At 47.8% G+C, this 18329-nt stretch overlaps 1 protein-coding gene across 3 annotated transcripts in view; it reads left to right on the top strand.

Annotated features, from left to right (window-relative positions):
- The first annotated feature begins 767 nt into the window (after window positions 1-767).
- Window positions 768-18329, top strand: part of NT5DC2 (5'-nucleotidase domain containing 2) — a 43735-nt gene continuing 26173 nt past the window's right edge. For 2 of the 3 annotated variants that reach the window (XR_015151564.1, XM_086367655.1), the window contains exon 1: window positions 1689-1986. Coding sequence is in view for 1 of the 3 variants with exons in the window: in XM_086367655.1 (XP_086223781.1) it covers window positions 1752-1986 (235 nt within the window). In the remaining 2 variants the exon portion in view is untranslated. Of the gene's footprint in view, window positions 1191-1688; window positions 1987-18329 lie in introns of those variants that run through there. The other variant, XM_086367656.1, reaches the window with a different exon arrangement.

Consider the following 18329-nt stretch of genomic DNA (forward strand, 5'->3'; position numbering starts at 1 on the left):
TCACTGATGTACTACTAAACGTGTACTGCACCATGCTCTAAAATACAGTCACGCAACGCCTTGCATTTACTTCGTGATCGTAACTGATGCCTAGACTTCTAAAAATAACAGGATTTGAGATGCACTGTTGAAAGCTGAACTTTAGCACGACAAAAGTCTAAGTAAGCATCTTGTGGCAAACAACTATAACATTAATAAAAACTATCCTGTACGGGGCACTTACCGTTATTCCCAGACTACTAGACAATCTAAGAACATCAAATGAAAACTTAGAATCAGTAAGAGAGTTTAGTATTATAGACACAATATATAAAAACAGGCTGGAAAAGAGAGATCAAGCAGCAACTCTAGAAGGTAGCAGGGCCCGCTGCTGAGCTGCCAGGCCCAAGCTGCTGCCTGGATAACCTGCCTTCTCCTGGTGCAAACCCTACTAAACCATGTCCACACACCGGCTTGGTGCCCACTCTGGCTTCTCTTGGTGGCTCTGCGGGCTGCATGCCACAGAGCACCCATCTTCCACCCAGACAAGACTTATAGGTGGCCAAACCCCCAGCACACACCTAGTTCACTGGGGCCCTGGGGTCGGGGGCCGCACCCACCCACCCCCACGGGCCCACCTATGGCCTCTATTATCCTGTGCCAGCACTCGTCACATGACTGGCACTGTAGGTCCTCAGTCAACGGGCAGGGAATAGTAGACTGTACACACACCCTTAAAGCCGGCGAGGCCACCGCGGAGAGCACCTCAAGGAAACAGTGTCTAGCTAGCTCTCCACCGACAAGGCCCCAGGTGCAGGGTAGGCCTGCTCAAGGCCCAGGACACGGATATTTGAGGACTCAGATAACGAATCTGAGTGAAATAAACGCGGGTGGAGAGTGCTTCCCAGCAGGAAAGAGTAATTTTGTTGAAAATCCTGTTGATAGTGCTAGAAGAGCATGAGAGGTCCAAGTGGGGAAGCGAGGAGTGGTGCGGGTCGGTGCGGCCATTTGCTGAGGTAGGAACCAGGCGGGCGCAGTCAGCCCTGGCCCTCCACCTCGCTCCACGTTAATAGGGTTCACCTGTGTGGACACAGAGCCCGGAGAACGAAGGGGCTGCTTCAGCGGGCGTCGGCTGCACTGCGGGTCCCCAGGTCTCACCCAGCGTGGGGCTGGCAGCAGGGAGCGCGCGGGAAGAACTCTTTATTCTCTAGGTAAGTGAGTGAAACGGCCTGGCATAGCCAGTCATGGGCGGGAGGCGGGGAACAAGACCCGGGTTTCAGAACTGGGGGAAGCGGCGGAGGATCTGAGGTCTGGAACACAGGGGGTGGAGGAAGGGGCGGGAGGACCCAGTAGCAGAGAGGGAGAAAGAGGACTGGGGGGCCCAGGTAGACCCGCAGCACTCTGGCCCTCTCCTTTCCAAGCCCGGGCCGTCCGGAGCCTCGCGGGGACGGCCGTTCTTAGGTATTCCGACCTCTCGGGAGGAGGACAGAAAGAGCCGCCATGGCCTCAGCAGATTCCGCAGAGGGGCGCAGACTTCTGGACCTCTCGGGAGACTGGGGGAAGGGGCCCGGCAACCCGCCCCGCCCCGCCTCGCCCGGGACCTCCCGCCCCGCCGGGGCCGAGGGGCGCGCCCATTGGCGGACGGGCTCCGCGCGCCGCGCCCATTGGCCGGCCGCCGTGAGGGAGCACGAGGCCACCGTGGCGGGCCCGCAGTCGGAGGGGCGGCGGACTGGCCTGAGGGCCAAGGGCTGCGCGGGCTGCGCGCAGCGGGCATGGCGGGTGCGGGGCTGCGGGCGGCCGCTCGGCGCTGGGTGCCGCGCCGAGATCACGGCGGGCCGCGAGCCGCCTCGTCCTCGCCCTCCTGCCCAGGTTGCGGCCCCCCGGGTCCCGGCGCCCACTGCCCGGGCGCCCCGCGCTCCGCGCCCGCCCCGGCGCCGGCCGGCGGCGCCGCCGAGCCCAGCGCACACCTGTGGGCTCGGTACCAAGACATGCGGAGACTGGTGCACGGTAAGTGAGCCCGAGCGGGAGGAGCGTCGGGGGTGTAGTCCGAGCGGCGGCAAGCTCCAGAGCACCGCTTGCGAGTCGTCCGGGACTCGCCGCTCCTCGGGGGAAGCGCGGTGGTGGGGCTCGCCTGAGCTCCTGAGCCCCAAGGCCCGGCTGCCCTTCGGGAGACTCGGGCGGGTGGTCCTGGGGACGCTTGGAGGCGGGCGGGCGGGCGGGCGCGCGCGAGGTTTGTTCCTCCGCTGGTTCTCAGTAGCTCCGGGGTTCCTGGAGCGGCCGCCGGAAGGCGGGACCCCGCCGTCTTTTCTCAGAGTCCCACCGAAGCGGAAACACCCCCGACCCCTTGTTCTCTTCGGGGCCCTTAGTTGGGGCGGGAGTACTGGGGACAAAGCCAACCAGCCGGCGGCGCTGGACGGAGCGGACTCGGAAGGACTCTCGACCCAAAGATGCTGACTGCACTCTTCGGCCGCCTCTAGAGTCCGGCGGTCTCTGTCTAGGAGGAGAAGGCGTTGTTTGAGAAACAACACCAAGTCGTCCCAGCCCCCTGGAATCCAGAAGAGTTGTTGCTCCCTCGGTCAGGGCACTTTCTCCTCTGTCCTCTCTCCCTCGGCGAAACGGGCAGATGAGGCCCCGGTGAGGCCAGAGGGCGGAGAGGGCTGGAGGTTTGTCCTGGTGTCGGGAGCCCTGCCGCTGCAGCGGACAGATGTCGTTGGCTCCGGGCTCTATCTCTGGCCAGCCGGGTGGCGCTCAGCGAGCCTCTCCCTCGCGGACCCTCGGTGTCCTACGTCGGAAAACAGTCCTGCCGGGGCCCCTGTCTCAGAGTTGTGGCAGTGACTGGGAAAGAGGCCAAGAAGGGACAGGGGAGCTTCCGGAGGAGCCCCCTCCCCCCAGGAGTGACGCGGCTTTTGTTGTCTGAAGGACAAACGTGGTCCTGTCTGGAAGATTCCAAGTAACTGAACCGAGGCTTCCGCTCCAGCAGTGTGGAGACCCGGGAGTGCTGGGTGGACAGGACTCACCTCTTGAGAAGCTGAGGCAGAACAAGACCCCTGAGAAACGGTGGTTTTGAAGTCCTTGGCCTTCTCTGAGGAAGGTCCCTACCTTACTCCTTCCTGGACAGAACACTCCTGGGGTGCTGTGTGCGGAGATGTCTTTGCTCTGCGCCTCGGAGAAGACCTTCTGTACAGCCGCCTGAGAAGCCTGTTTTGTGTGTGTGGCAAAGAGACAGAGGGAGGTCTAGTGGGCTTTAGTTCTCCAGGGCCTACCTGAATCTTCACATCTTCTCATAGACCCCCAAGCTCCTCTTGATGTGATAAGGACAAGGTCATTTCCAAGTTGCCCTGGTGAGTGCCAGGATGAACCAGACTTACACACCTCATTCCTAACTCTCCCTTTCTGGCTGTTTTTTCTGGGGAGCGATTCTGGACATTGAGGCATGCTGATCCTGCTCAGTCACTTATGACTCTTTGTGACCCCATGGACTAGCCCGCCAGGCTCCTCTGTCTATGGGATTTCCCAGGCAAGAATATTGGAGTGGGTTGCCATTCCCTCCTCCAGGGGATCTTCCCAACCCAGGTAGGGATCAAACCCGTGTCTCCTAGTCTCCTGTATTGCAAGTGGTTTCTTTACCGCTGAGCCACCGGGGAAGCCCCAGAGGCATGCTGATGCCTGTGGGCAAAACTTTGTCAGGGAGCCAGGTCCCAGGCAAGCCCCCCCTTCCCCCCTCAACCCTGGCCTCAATGTGGCAACACAGGAAGGCTAGGCCAAGGGGCACAGTGATTGAGACAGGTGGGGTAACCTGAATTTAAATCTCAGCTCCATGGCCTATTGCTAGATGGGTTGGAATAAGTGACTTTATCTCCCTAAACTCTGATTTCTTCATCTGGATGATGGAGGAATAAATGTGACCACCTCATGGAATTGGAGTGGAGACTGAGCAAGGGGAGGCTCTAAGGCAGGGGTCCACAGTCTCCTGGATGTAATGCCTGATGATCTGAGGTGGAGCTGATGTAGTAATAGAAATCAAGTACACAATAGATGTAATGTGCTTGAATCATCTCGAAACCATCCCCTCCACCCCCAACCTGTCCATGAAAAAATTATCCCTGGTGCCAAAAATGTTGAGGATCCAGAAGCAGCAGGAGAATGGCCCCCATGAGTGGGTCTCATGGCTGCCATGGGGAAGAGGTGGCCAGGAAGCTGGGCGCTGTGCAGAGACCAGTGAGCCTGGGGGGCTGGTACAAGGGGAAGCGTGTATCCTCCCCTGTCTCTGCACCACTGCAGCCTTGTGGAAGAAACTGGGACCTTGTGGGCCCCAGACCTATGGTGTTCTCAGTGTAGAAGCTGGGCCTCAGGAGGCTTAGTCTGTGGGCTGCTTCCCCATCCTTCTTTGTTCCTGGGAGGATTGTCCATCCCTGGGAACATCCTCTGGGGCAGAGGTGAAAGCTTGGATTTGGCCAGAAGTCAGTGCCAGCAAGGGGTTGCACTGCCAAGCAGACCTCTCCCCTCCTGGGGAACTACTAGACTTTGAACTGAGAGTCACAGTTGACACCCAGGAACTTGGGACTGTTGGGAAGGGATGTTGCAGAAGCACTTAGCTTCCAAGAGAGCTGCAGGCAGCTGGATCTCCTGTGCACCCAGGTGAGGAGTGTTCCATCTGCACCCACGAGTCTGGAGGGGCTGCTCTGCCGGGCCCCAGGGCCACCAGAGGAACCAGCCTCACCTGTTCCCCCACCCATGCACTGTGCTGGGCTCCAAAGGAAGGGGGATGGGGGTGGAGACCGTGTTCCTTAGGGGCCTCCAAGGTGAATATCTGTTGCATGGCCACAGGCTTCTGCTTCGAACCACAGCTGGTGGTTTCTGAGACCAATTAATTCCCTGGAGGCCTGGGCTGTTTGGGCCTCAGCCATGGGCTAGAGGTCTCAGGAATGGGGCCATCTGGAGGCCCCAAAAGGCACCCTGTGTGTGCACCTAGTCCTGCTTGCCCCCCCCTGGCCCCCTGCAAACCCTGTTTCCTTGAGGGCAGTTGAGGACAGGAGGTATGGGCTCCACAGGGGCATTGCCTATTTAATCCTACATTTGTCGAGGGTCCAGGCAAGAATGCTGCCCAGAGCATGTTCTGTGGGACCCTCCTATTTATTCTGCAGTTTGATACAATTTTTATTTCCCCTTTAGAGACAAGGAAACTGAGGCCCAAACGGTAAGGTGAGGTGATTTTCCTGAGGTCACAAACCAGAGAGAGAGGGCTTGGTTTTCTCTCTGACCTCAAAGCCCGTGCCCTTTCCTCATCCACCTCCCCCAGTGCACAGATGGGGAAACTAAGGCAAACAAGTCCAGGACTCCTCAGCCCCCTGGGAGTAGCCAGGGCATTGGGTGGCTATTATTGTGTCCTCAGAGGGGAACAGCCTGGTCAGTGGCCCAGAACCCATCACACACGTCCCCCTGTCGTCATTAGCAATGATCTGTGGCTTGAGGTGATGCTGAAAATTCAGCCTCTGTGCACTGGTGCCAAATCAAATCTCGGAGACAGTTCTGGGTGAAGCAGAAAAGATTAGCCTTGTTGCTTTGCCAGGCAAGCTTCCAGCAGGTTCCTGCATCGAAATACAATCTCCCAACATGGGAGGAATCACTGAGGAATTTTTACAACAATGGCTCAAGACTGGAGTTCCTGTGAAGATTAGGGTGTGTGCAGGGCCTGCGCTCTTCTTCTTCTTCTTTATTTATTTATTTGGCAGATTGGGCCTTAGTTGCGTCACGTGGGATATTTTGTTCAGGCAAATGGACTCTAGTTGTGGTGCCCAGGCTTCAGTATTTGGGGCACACGGCCTTAGTTGCTCCAAGACATGTGGGATCTTAGTTCCCCAATAAGGGGTCGAACCCTGGAATTCTTAACCACTGGACCACCAGGAAAGCCCCGGTCTCCTACTCTTGATGAGTTTCTCTGGTTCCTCAAATCTTGCTTCAGGTGGTTTCTTGGCTGTTCCTCCCATCTCTGTATCCTTTTCCTTCCCAGCAAGTGACTGTTTGAATCTCTCTTTAGAAATCAGAGAAGGTCATGCAGGCTGGAGTCTCTTCCCTCCAAACAAGAAACGGGGGACAGAAATGATTCGCTGCTCAGAACCCCCACAAGATCCTGCTCGGTTTCACTCCCCCTTTGTCACTCCTCAATCTTTTTTTTCCTATTGGCATATAATGCTTAACAATGCTGTGCTAGTTTCTGCTGAACAACGTGAATCGGCTGTGTGTATACATTTATCCCCTCCATCATGGACCTTCCTCCCACCCCCACCCACATCGCACCCAAATGTGTCATCTCAGAGCTGAGATCCCTGTGCCACACAGGAGGTTCCCCCTGCCCATCCGTTTCACACGTGGTAGTATATGTATGCCAATCCTAATCTCCAGTTCGTCCCCCACTTCCCTTCCCACATGTGTCCACATGTTTCTTCTCTGCATTGCGTCTCTGTTGCTGAAAATAGCTTCATCTCTACCATTTTTCTGGGCGGGGAAGATCCCTTGGAGAAGGGAATGGCTACTCACTCCAGTATTCTTGCCTGGAGAGTTCCATGGATGGAGGAGCCTGGCAGGCTATGGTCCATGGGCTCACAAAGAGTTGGAAACAACTGAGCGACTAACACACACACACACACACACACACACACACACACACACACTACCATTTTTCTAGATTCCACATGTATGTCTCACTACACGGGATTTGTTTTTTTCTTTGTGACTTACTTCTTTGTTTTTTTCTTTGTGACTTACTTCACTCTGTATGACAGACGTTAGATCGGTCCACCTCTCTACAGAGGACCCTGTTTCATTCTGTTTAGTGGTGGTGCCACTTCCCAGGTGGTGCAGTGGTAAAAGAATCCACCTGCCAGTGTAGGCCACCCAAGAGATGCGGGTTCCACCCGGGGTCAGGAAGATCTCCTGCAGGAGGAAATGGCAACCTGCTCCAGTGTTCTTACCTGAAAGATTCCACCTGCAGAGAAGCCTGGTGGGCTACAGCCCATAGGGAGCAAAGAGTCAGACACAACTGAGCATTCTATTGTATATATGTATATATACATTGTACATATTGTGTGTATGTATATACATTGTATGTATGTGTGTATATACACAATATATACATTGTATGTATGTATGTATACCTCTTCATCTTTCCATAAACAATTAGGTCTCCACATTCTGGCTGTTACCAATACCACTGCAGTGAATATCTGGATACATGTGTTATTTTGAACTATGGTTTTCTCAGGGTATATGCCCAGGCATGGGATTCCTGGTGGTATGGTAGTTCTATCTGTAGTTTTTTAAGGAACCTCCATACCATTCTCCATAGTGGCTATACCAGTTTGCATCCCCGCAACAGTGCAAGAAGATTCCCTTTTTTTCCACACCCTCTGCAGCATTTATTGTGTGTAGATTTTTTGATGATGGTCATTTTGACTGGTGTGAGGTGATACCATATGGTAGTTTTGATTTGCATTTCTTTAATAATTAGTGATGTTGAGCATCTTTTCATGTGCTTCTTGGCCAACTGTGTGTCTTCTTTGGAGAGCTGTCTATTTAGATCTTTTGGCCATTTTTTGATTGGATTGTTTTTTTCAATATTGAGCTCAATGAGCTGTTTGTATATTTTGGAGATTAACCCTTTGTTATTTAGTTTGCAAATGTTTTCTGCCGTTCTTTTTTTTTGATATTGTTAGTTTTCATTGGAGTATAATTGCTCTACAGTGTTGTTAGTTTCTCCTGTGCAACAGTGTGAATCAGCTGTGAGTGTGCCTCTGTCCGCTCTGTGCGGAGCTTCCCCTCCGTGTCCCGTTCCACCCCGCCTGGTCGTTGCAGCTCAGCGAGCTGGCCGCCCGCGCTGTGCAGCAGCCTCCCCCCAGCATCTGCTTCACACAGGGTGGCTGTGTCGGCACTGCTCTCTCAGTGCTTCACTCTCGCCTTCCGCTGGCGTGTCCACAAAGGCCATTCTCTACAACTGTGTTTCTCTTCCTGCCCAGATAAAAGGTTCCTCTGTACCATTTTCCAGATTCCACATATATGTGTTAACATACGACATTTCCTTTGTCTTTCTGACTTACTTAACCGTCTCTGACAGCTCTTGGTCCATGCACATCTCTGAAATGACACTATTATGTTCCTTTTTATGGCTTAGTAATGTTCCATTGTTTATATGTACCACATCTTTTTTTTTTTTAATTTATATTTTTGAAGGACAGCTGCTTTACAGTGTTGCATTGGTTTCTGCTATAAGACAATGTGAATCAGATATAAAGATAGATACACACACACACACACCATGTGTATTGAGTCTCCCTCCCACTCTCACTATCCCACCCCTTTCGATCCTCGCCGCCCACTAAGCTGGGCCCCCGTGTGATACCGCAGCTGCCCGCTAGCTATCCACGGTCCGCATGGCAGTGTGCATATGTCAGTGTTCCTCTCTCAGTTCGCCTTGCCGTGTCCGCGAGTCTGCTCTCTACCTCAGCGTCTCTGTTCCGGCTCTACAGATGGGATCATCTGTAACATTTTTCCAGCTTCCATATAGATGTGTGTTAATCCACAGTATCTGTTGTTTTACCTGACTTATTTCACTCTGTACAACTCTGGACCCATCCACATCCCGACAGGTGACCCAGTTTTGTTCCATTTTACTGCTGAGCAGTATTCCATTGTCTGTATGTGTAAGACATCTTTTTTTTAAATTGGAGGATAATTGGTTTCCAGTGTTGTGTTGGCTTCTGTTTACATCAGTGTGAATCAGCTGTAAGTACGCGTACATCCCTTCCCTCTTGAGCCTGCGTCTCACCCCTCTAGGTATTCACAGAGCGTTGCCCAGCAGCTTCCCGCCAGCTGTCTGTCGTCCGCGTGGTAGTTGATTCATTTCACTCTTCTTTCAGCTCACTCTACCCGCTCCTTCCCTGCTGTGTCTACAAATTTGTTCTCTGTCTGTGTCACGATTCCTGCCCTGCAAGTACGTTCATCTGTACTGGTGTTCTAGATTCCAAGTATATGTTAAAATATGATATTTGTTTTTCTCTTTCTGATTTACTTCACTCTTTATGACGTACACTAGATTCGTCTACAAGTGACCCAGTTTCCTTCCTTTTTGTGGCTGAGTAATATTCATTTCTGTATTTGTACCACAGCTGCTTTATCCATTCGTGTTTCCCTAGACAGGTTCTTCCCACATCCTGGCTGTTGTAAATGCTGCTGCATTGAACACTGGGATACATGTGTCCTTTTGAATTATGATTTTCTAGGGTGTATGCCCAGTCGTTGGGTGGATGAGTGCTATGACAGTTCTTTTTATAGTCTTTTAAGGAACCTCCATACCATTCTCCATAGTGGCTATAGCAGTTCACATTCCTGCTAACAGTGTGAGAGGGTTCTCGTCTCCACACCCTGTGCAGCATTTATTGTGTAGATTTCTAGGTGATGGCCAAGGTGACAGGTGTGAGGTGATAGCTCACTGTAGTTTTGACTTGCATTTCTCTAATAATTCATGATGAGCATCTTCACATCTGCTTCTCGGCCATCTGTATATCTACTTTGCGAGGTGTCTGTTTAGGTTTTTTGGTTTGTTTTTTGGATATTGAGCTCCACGAGCTGTTCTTATATTTTGGAGAGTATTTGTTTTATCATCTGAAAATATTTTCCCCCATTCTTTTTTTTTTCTTTTACTTTTCAATGGAAAAGTAACTACAGTGTAATTAGTTTCTGCTGTACACCAGTGTCAGTCAGCCGTAAGTGTACATACATCTCCCCATCTTGAGTCTCCCAAGAGACTCACCGTCCCACCCCTCTTGATCTTCCCGAAGCACCGAGCTGAGCTTCCTGGGATGCCTGGCAGCTTCCCGCTAGCTGTCCGTTTCACACAAGGAGTGTGCAGATGTCAGTGCCCCTCTGTCAGCTTGCCCACCCGCTCCTTCCCGGAGCGTGTTCACATGCCCACTCTCTACACCTGTGGCTCTATTTCTGCCCTGTAGATAGGTTCATCTATAACACTACTTCTAGAGTCCACATATATGTGTCATCTATGATATTTTTTCTCTTTTGATTTATTCACTCCGTATGACAGCACTAAGTCTATCCACGTCTCTATACATGATCCAGTTTCCTTTGTTTTTATGGTTAAATGATATTGCATTGTATATACATACCACGTTTTTAAAATTTATTTTGAATTGGAGAATAATTGCTTGCCAGTGTCGTGTTGCTTTCTGCTGCACATCAACGAGAATCATATAGATATATCTGTATCTACCCTCTGGCTTCTCCCTCCCACCCCATTCCCAATCCCACCCATCTAGGTCATCACACAGCAGAGAACTGAGTTCCATTGGTTGTACAGCAGCTCCCCACTAGATTTCTATATTATACATGACAGTGTATATATGTCAAGGCTAGTTGCTCAATTAACCCCACCCTCTCCTTCCTGGACTGTTTCGACAAGTTCCTTCTCTACATCTGCAGCTCTATTCCTGCCCTGAAAATAGGTTCTTCTGTATCATGTTTCTGGATACCCCATATAAGTATTAAGATACGATATTTCCTTTTGTCTTTTTGGACTGACTTCACTCTGTGTGACAACTCTAGGTCCATATTTCTACAAAGTACACCAATTTTGTTCCTTTTTGTGGCTGAATAATTTTCCTTTGCACATACATATGTATATATATACACATACACACCACTTCGTTTTTTTTTTAATGTGTTTGTTTTCAGTTGGTGTAGAATTGCTTTCCAGTGTTATTAGTTTCTGCTATAGAACAAGGTGAGTCAACTATAAGCATATATATATGTATCCCCTCTTTCATGACCCTCCCTCCCACCGTCACCATCCCACCCCTTTGGTTTTCACAATATACCAAGCTGACTGTGTGTTATCCGGCAGCCTCTCATTAGCTGTGTATTTTTTATGTGATAGTTTATCCATATCAATATTTTTCATGTGATAGTTTATCCATATCAGTGCTAGCTACCCTTCCAATTCACCCCACCCTCTTCTTCCCTCACCGTGTGGACAAATTTGTTGTCTTTCTTCGTCCTTATTCCTGCCTTGCAAATAGGGTCATCTATACCTTTTTTCTAGATTCTACATATGTGTCTTAATATATGATATTTGTTTCTCTGTTTGACTTCACTCTGTATGACATACTCTAGGTGCATCTACAAAATTACAAGCGATCCAGTTTATTCCTTTTAATAGCTGTGTGACATTCCACTGTGTATATGTACCACAATTTCTTTATCCATTCATCTGTTGATAGACGTTGAGATTGTTTCCATGTCCTGGCTTATAACCCATACTGCAGTGAACATTGGGGTGCAAGTGTCATTTTTAATTATGACTTTCTCAGGATATATGCTCAGTCGTGGGATTTCTGGATCATATTGTGGATCTAGTTGTAGTTTTTTAAGGAACCTCCATATTGATTATATCAGTTTACATTCCCAGCAACAGTGCAAGAGGGTACCCTTCTCTCCACACCTTCTTCAGCATTTATTGTTAGTGGATTTTTTTTTTTTCCTTTGGTGATGGGCCATTCTGACTCATAACATGTGGTACCTCATTGTAGTTTTAACTTGCATATCTCTAATAATCTGTAATGTTGAGTATCTTTTCATGTGCTTGTCAGCTATCTGTCTTTTTTGGAGAGATGTCTACTTTGGTCTTCCTCCCATTTTTAGATCTGGTTGTTTTTTGGATATTGAGCTCCACGATCTCCTTGTGTGTTTTAGACATTGATTCTTTGTCCGTTGCTTCATTTCCAAATAGTCCACCCCTCTTTTTTTTTTTCTTCAGTTTTCAGTTAGAGTCCAGTTGCTTCACAACGTTTTGTTGGTTTCTGCTGTACAACAATATGCATCAGCTATAAATAAACATCTGTCTCTTGCCTCTTAAGCCTGTCTCCCACCCTTACCATTCTAACCTCTTGATCTTCACAGGACACCAAGCTGACCTCCCTGTGGTATATTGGAGTTTCCCTCAAGCTCTCTACTTCACACTTGGTGGTGTTTATGTGTCACTGCTTGTCTCTCAACTCGCCACACCCTCTGCTTCTCTCCTGTGTCACCTGTCTGTACATTGGCAGATCTGTTCTTGCCCTGCAAATAGATTGAAATCTATTTCTAGATTCCACATATATGTGTTCATGTACTATATTTTATTCTCTTTCTGATTTATTCACTCTGTATAACAACATAGGTCTATCCACATCTCTACAAATGACCCAGTTTCCTTCCTTTTTATGAATAATGTTCCACTGTATATACATACCACAGTTTTTAATTTATTTTTAATTGGAGGATAATTACTCCCCAGTGTTGTGCTGGATTCTGCTGTGCATCGGCGTGAACCAGCCATAAGTGCACGTCTCCTCCCTCTGGAGCCTCCCTCCCGCACCCCTGACTCTCAGAACACTGGGCCATCACAGAGCCGCGCCGCGCGTCCTGTGTTGTACAGCGGCTCCCATAGAGCTCTGTTTAATGCATGGTGGTTCATCCCTATCAGCGCTGCTCCTTCAGTTCACTCCACGCTCTCCTCCCCACTGATTCTCTGCGTCTCTCTTCCTGCCCAGCATGTAGATTCATCTGTACCACTTCTCTAGATTCCAGTTATGTGTGTTAATATATGATATTTGCTTTTCTCTTTGTGACTTACCTCATTCTTTATGATGTACACTAGGTTCATCTAGATCACGACAAGTGACCCAATTTCCTTCCTTTTTATGAGTGAGTAATATGCCATTCTGTATATGTATCACAACTTCTTTATCCATTGGTGTTTCCTGATGGCTCAGATGATTAAAAAAAAACATCATCCTGCAATGCAAGAGACTTTGGTTCAAACCCTGGGTTGGGAAGATCCCCTGGAACAGGGCACGGCAAGCCACTCCCATATTCTTGCCTGGAGAATTCCATGGACAGAGGAGCCTGGCGGGCTACAGTCCATGGGGTTTGCACAGAGCTGGACAAGAATGAGCGGCTGACACTTTCACTTCACATAGACAATTAGGTTATTTCCACATCCTGGCTATTGTGAATACTTTAGCAGTGAGTATTGGGATACATGTGTCCTTTTGAATTATGCTTTTCTCACGTTATATGCCCAGTCGTGGGATTGCTGGGTGCTGTGATAGTTCTATTTATAGTTTTTTGAGTAACCTGCATACCACTGTCCATAGTGGCTGTCCCAGTTTTCATTCTGATCAACAATGCAAGAGGGTTCTCTTTTCTACACCCTCTTCAGCATTTATTGTGTGTAGATATCTTCATTGTAGTTTTGAGCATCATTTCATTTACTTCTTGGTCATCTGTATGTCTCCTTTCAGTCAGTTCAGTCGCTCAGTCATGTCTGACTCTTTGCGACCCCATGGACTACAGTACACCAGGCCTCCCTGACTATCACCAACTCCCAGAGTTTACTCAAACTCATGTCCATTGAGTCGGTGATGCCATCCAACCATCTCATCCTCTGTCATCCCCTTCTCCTCCTGCCTTCAGTTTTTCCCAGCATCAGGGTTTTTTCCAGTGAGTCAATTCTTTGCATCAGGTGGCCAAATTATTGGAGTTTCAGCTTCAGCCTCAGTCCTTCCCGTGAATATTCACGACTGATTTCCTTTAGGATTGACTGATTTGATCTCCTTCTCCAAGAATCTTCTCTAACACCACAGTTCAAAAGCATCAATTGTTCGGCGCTCAGCTTTCTTTATAGTCCAGTTCTCACATCCATACATGACTACTAGAAAAACCATAGCCTTGACTAGACAGATCTTTGTCAGCAAAGTAGTGTCTCTGCTTTGTAATACGCTGTCTACATTGGTCATAACATTTCTTCCAAGAGCAACATCTTTTAATTTCGTGGCTGCAGTCACTATGTGCAATGATTTTGGAGCCCAGAAAAATAAAGTCTATCACTGTTTCCATTGTTTCCCCATCCATTTGCCATGAAGTGATAGGACCAGATGCCAGGCTCTTAGTTTTCTGAAAGTTGAGTTTTAAGCCAACTTTTAAACTCTCCTCTTTCACTTTCATCAAGAGACTCTTTACTTCTTCACTTTCTGCCATAAGGGTGGTGTCATCTGCATATCTGAGGTTATTGATATTTCACTTGGCAATCTTGATTCGAGCTTGTGCTTCATCCAGCTCGGCATGTCACATGATGTACCTTGCATAGAAGTTAAATAAGCAGGATGACAATATACAGCCTTGACGTACTCCTTTCCCCATTTTGAACCAATCTGTTGTTCCATGTCCAGTTCTAACTCTTGCTTCTTGAACCTGCATACAGATTTTTCAGGAGGCAAGTAAGGTGGTCTGGTATTCCCAATTCTTAAAGAATTTTCCACAGTTTGTTGTGATCCACACAGTCAAAGGCTTTGGCATAGTCAATAAAGCAGAAGTAGATGTTTTTCTGGAACTGTCTTGCTCTTTTGGTGATCCAGTGGATGTTGGCAATTTGATCTATGATTCCTCTACCTTTTCTAAATCTAGCTTGAACATCTGGAAGTTCTCAGTTCATGTACTGTTGAAACCTGGCTTGGAGAATTTTGAGCATTACTTTGCTAGCGTGTGAGATGAGTGCAATTATGCAGTTGTTTGAACATTCTTTGGCATTGCCTTTCTTTGGGATTGGGATGAAAACTGACCTTGTCCAGTCCTCTGGCCACTGCTGAATTTTCCAAATTTGCTGGTATATTGAGTGCAGCACTTTCACAGCATGATCTTTCAGGACTTGAAATAGCTCAGCTGGAATTCCATCACCCCCATTAGCTTTGTCCGTAGTGATGCTTCCTAAGGCCCATGTGACTTCGCATTCCAGGATGTCTGGCTCTGGGTGAGTGACCACACCATCGTGGTTATCTGGGTCGTGAAGATCTTTTTTGTACAGGTCTTCAGTGTATTTTACTGCCTCTTCTTAGTATCTTCTGCTACTTAGAGAGATGTCTATTAGGTCTTTTGGCCATTTTTTATGTTGTTTTTAGGCTGTTTGTTTTTTGAATATTGAGCTCCATGAGCTGTTTGTATATTTTGGAGAGTAATCATTTGTGTGTTATAACATTTGCATATATTTTTTCTCATTCTTTTGTTATTTTAGTTTTCAGTTAGAGTACATTTGCTTTACAGAGTTTGTTTTTGCTGTACAACAGTGTCAGTCGGTTAAAAGTGTACATATGTCTGCCTGTCTTGAGCCTCCCTCCCACCCTCAGCATCCCGCCCTCTGGGTCATCACAGAGCGTGAAGCTGAGCTTCTGTGATATCCAGCAGCCTTCCACTAGCTCTCTCTTTTACACAGAGTATCGTATGTATGTCAGAGCTACTCTCACTTCTTCACATTCTCATTCCACCAATGTGTCCACAAGTCCATTTTCTACAACTGTGTTTCTGTTCTTGCTCTGATAATAGGTTCATCTTTACCATTTTCTAGGTTCCACATATGTGTTAAAAATGACATTTCCTTTTATTTCTGATTTAATTTACTCTTTCTGCTAACTCTGTGTCCATCAATCTCTCTCCAGGTGACAGTTACTTCTTTTTGTGGCTTATAATCTTCTGTTGTAAATATGTACCATCTCTTTTTAAAATTTATTTTTAGTTGAGGGATAAATGCTTTACCGTGCTGTGTTGGTTTATGCTATGCATCAGCATGGCTTAGTTAAAAGCACACATATATTCCCTCCCTCTTGAGCCTGCATCTCACCCCTGTAGGTTGTCACAGAGCCCCGAGCTGGGCTCCCTGTGTCATATGGCAGCTCCCCACTGGCTGTCTGCTGTACACGCGGCAGTTTATCCATCTCAGCGCTGCTCTTTCCACCTGCCCCACCTCCTCTTGTCACACATCCATGGTGCATGTCCGCATCTCTGTTCCTGCCCTGCAGGTAGCTTCATCTGCACTGCTTTTCTTTTCTTTTCTTTTTTTTTTGCGCTGCTTTTCTAGATTCCACCTAGATATGTTACTATGAGAAACGCTGGGCTGGAGGAAGCACAAGCTGGAATCAAGACTGACAGGAGAAATATCAATAACCTCAGACATGCAGATGACACCACCCTTATGGCAGAAAGTGAAGAGGAACTCAAAAGCCTCTTGATGAAAGTGAAAGAGGAGAGTGAAAAAGTTGGCGTAAAGCTCAACATTCAGAAAACGAAGATCATGGCATCTGGTCCCATCACTTTATGGGAAATAAATGGGGAAACAGTGGAAACAGTGTCAGACTTTATTTTTTGGGCTCCAAAATCACTGCAGATGGTGATTGCAGCCATGAAATTAAAAGACACTTACTCCTTGGAAAGTTATGACCAACCTAGATAGCATATTGAAAAGCAGAGACATTACTTTGCCAACAAAGGTCCGTCTAGTCAAGGCTATGGTTTTTCTTGTGATCATGTATGGATGTGAGAGTTAGTCTGTGAAGAAAGCTGAGCGCCAAAGAATTGATGCTTTTGAACTGTGGTGTTGGAGAAAACCTTGAGAGTCCCTTGGACTGCAAGGAGATCCAACCAGTCCATCCTAAAGGAGACCAGTCCTGGGTGTTCTTTGGAAGGACTGATGCTGAGGCTGAAACTCCAATACTTTGGCCACCACATGCAAAGAGTTGACTCATTGGAAAAGACCCTGATGCTGGGAGTGATTGGGGGCAGGAGAAGGGGACAACAGAGGATGAGATGGCTGGATGGCATCACCAATTCAAAGCACATGAGTTTGGGTAAACTCCGGGAGTTGGTGATGGACAGGGAGGCCTGGCGAGCTGTGGTTCATGGGGTTGCAAAGAGTCGGACACGACTGAGCAACTGAACTGAACTGAACTGATACGATACTTGTTTTTCTATTTCTGACTGACTTCACTCTGTATGACATACTCTGGGTGCATCTACATCACTACAACTGACCTGATTTTGTTCCATTTGGTGACTGAGTAACTTTTCATTGTATATACGTACCACATCACTTTTAAATTTTTACTTCTTTTCAGTTGGAGTATAATTGCATTAGTGCAACAGCGTGAATCAGTTGTGAGTGTCCATCTGCTTCCCCCCTCTTGAGCCCACTGTCACCATCCCACGCCTCTTGGTTTTCACAGTGCGCCGAGTTGAGCTCCCATTAGCTGTGTAGTTTCTGCACGGTAGCTTATCCGTGTCAGTACCGCTGCTTCAGTTTGCCCCACAGTCTCCTACCACTGTGTCCAGAAACGCGTCCTCTGTTTGTTTCGTATTCCTGCCCTGAAAGTGGATTCATTCATACCTCTTCTCTAGATTCCACATTCCACCTTTGTGGAATACCTTTTTTCACATTCCACCTGTGTGTGTTAATATACAGTGTTTGTTTCTCTCTCTGACTGACTTCACTCTGTATGACATACTCTGGGTTCATTGTCACTACAGGCGATCCAGTTTCATTTTTTAATGGCTGTGTAATATTCCATTGTATATATGTATCACAATTTCCTTATCCACTCATCTGGTGATAGACAGGATGTTTCCATGTACTGGCTATTGCAAATTGCACTGCAGTGAATATTGGGGTACATGTTTTGTTTTGAATGATGGCTTTCTCAGTGCGTATGTGGAATCATGAGATTATCGAATTATAGGGTGGTTCTGTGTGTGGTTTCTAAGGACCCTGCATGCTGTTCTCCGCATGGGCTGTATCAGTTTACATTTTCAGCAACAGTTGTAGGAGAGCACCCTTTTCTCCAGACCCTTTCCAGCATTTATTGTTTTTAGGTTTCTTTTTGATGATGGCCATTTTGATTGGTGTGTGGTGATGCCTCATTGTAGTTTGAATTTGGATTTCTCTAGTAATTTGTCATGTTGAGCATCTTTTCATGTGCTTCTTGGCTATCCGTTTGTCTTCTTTGGAGAGATGTCTACTTATGTCTTCCTCCCATTTTTAGACCTGGTTTTTTTTCTTTTTGGATACTGAGCTCCATGATCTCCTTGTGTATTTCTGACATTAATTCTTTGTCCTTTGCTTCGTTTGCAAATATTTTCTCCCATTTTTTTTCAGTTGTGAATTGGAGTCCAGTTACTTTATAGTCTTGTGTTAGTTTCTGCAGTAAAGCAGTATGAATCCTCTGTAAGTACACATGTATCCCTTCTCTCTCGAGCCTGCCTCCCAGCCTCACCGTCCACCCTTCCTGGTCTGCACCGGGCACCGGGCTTAGCTCCCTGAGGTGCCCGGCAGCTTCACTCGAGCTGCTGCTTTACTCTCGGTAGTGCGAGTATGTCAGTGCCACTGCTCCATTCTCCCCGTCATCCCCTTTCCTCTCTGTGTCGAACAGATCTGTTATGTACGTGTGCATCTCCATTCCTGCCCTGCAGGTACTTTTGTCTGT

The sequence above is a fragment of the Bos grunniens genome, chromosome 22, assembly GCF_055505025.1.
Source record: "Bos grunniens cultivar Pamir isolate PY7600 chromosome 22, Bosgru_T2T1.0, whole genome shotgun sequence".
NCBI lineage: Eukaryota > Metazoa > Chordata > Mammalia > Artiodactyla > Bovidae > Bos > Bos grunniens.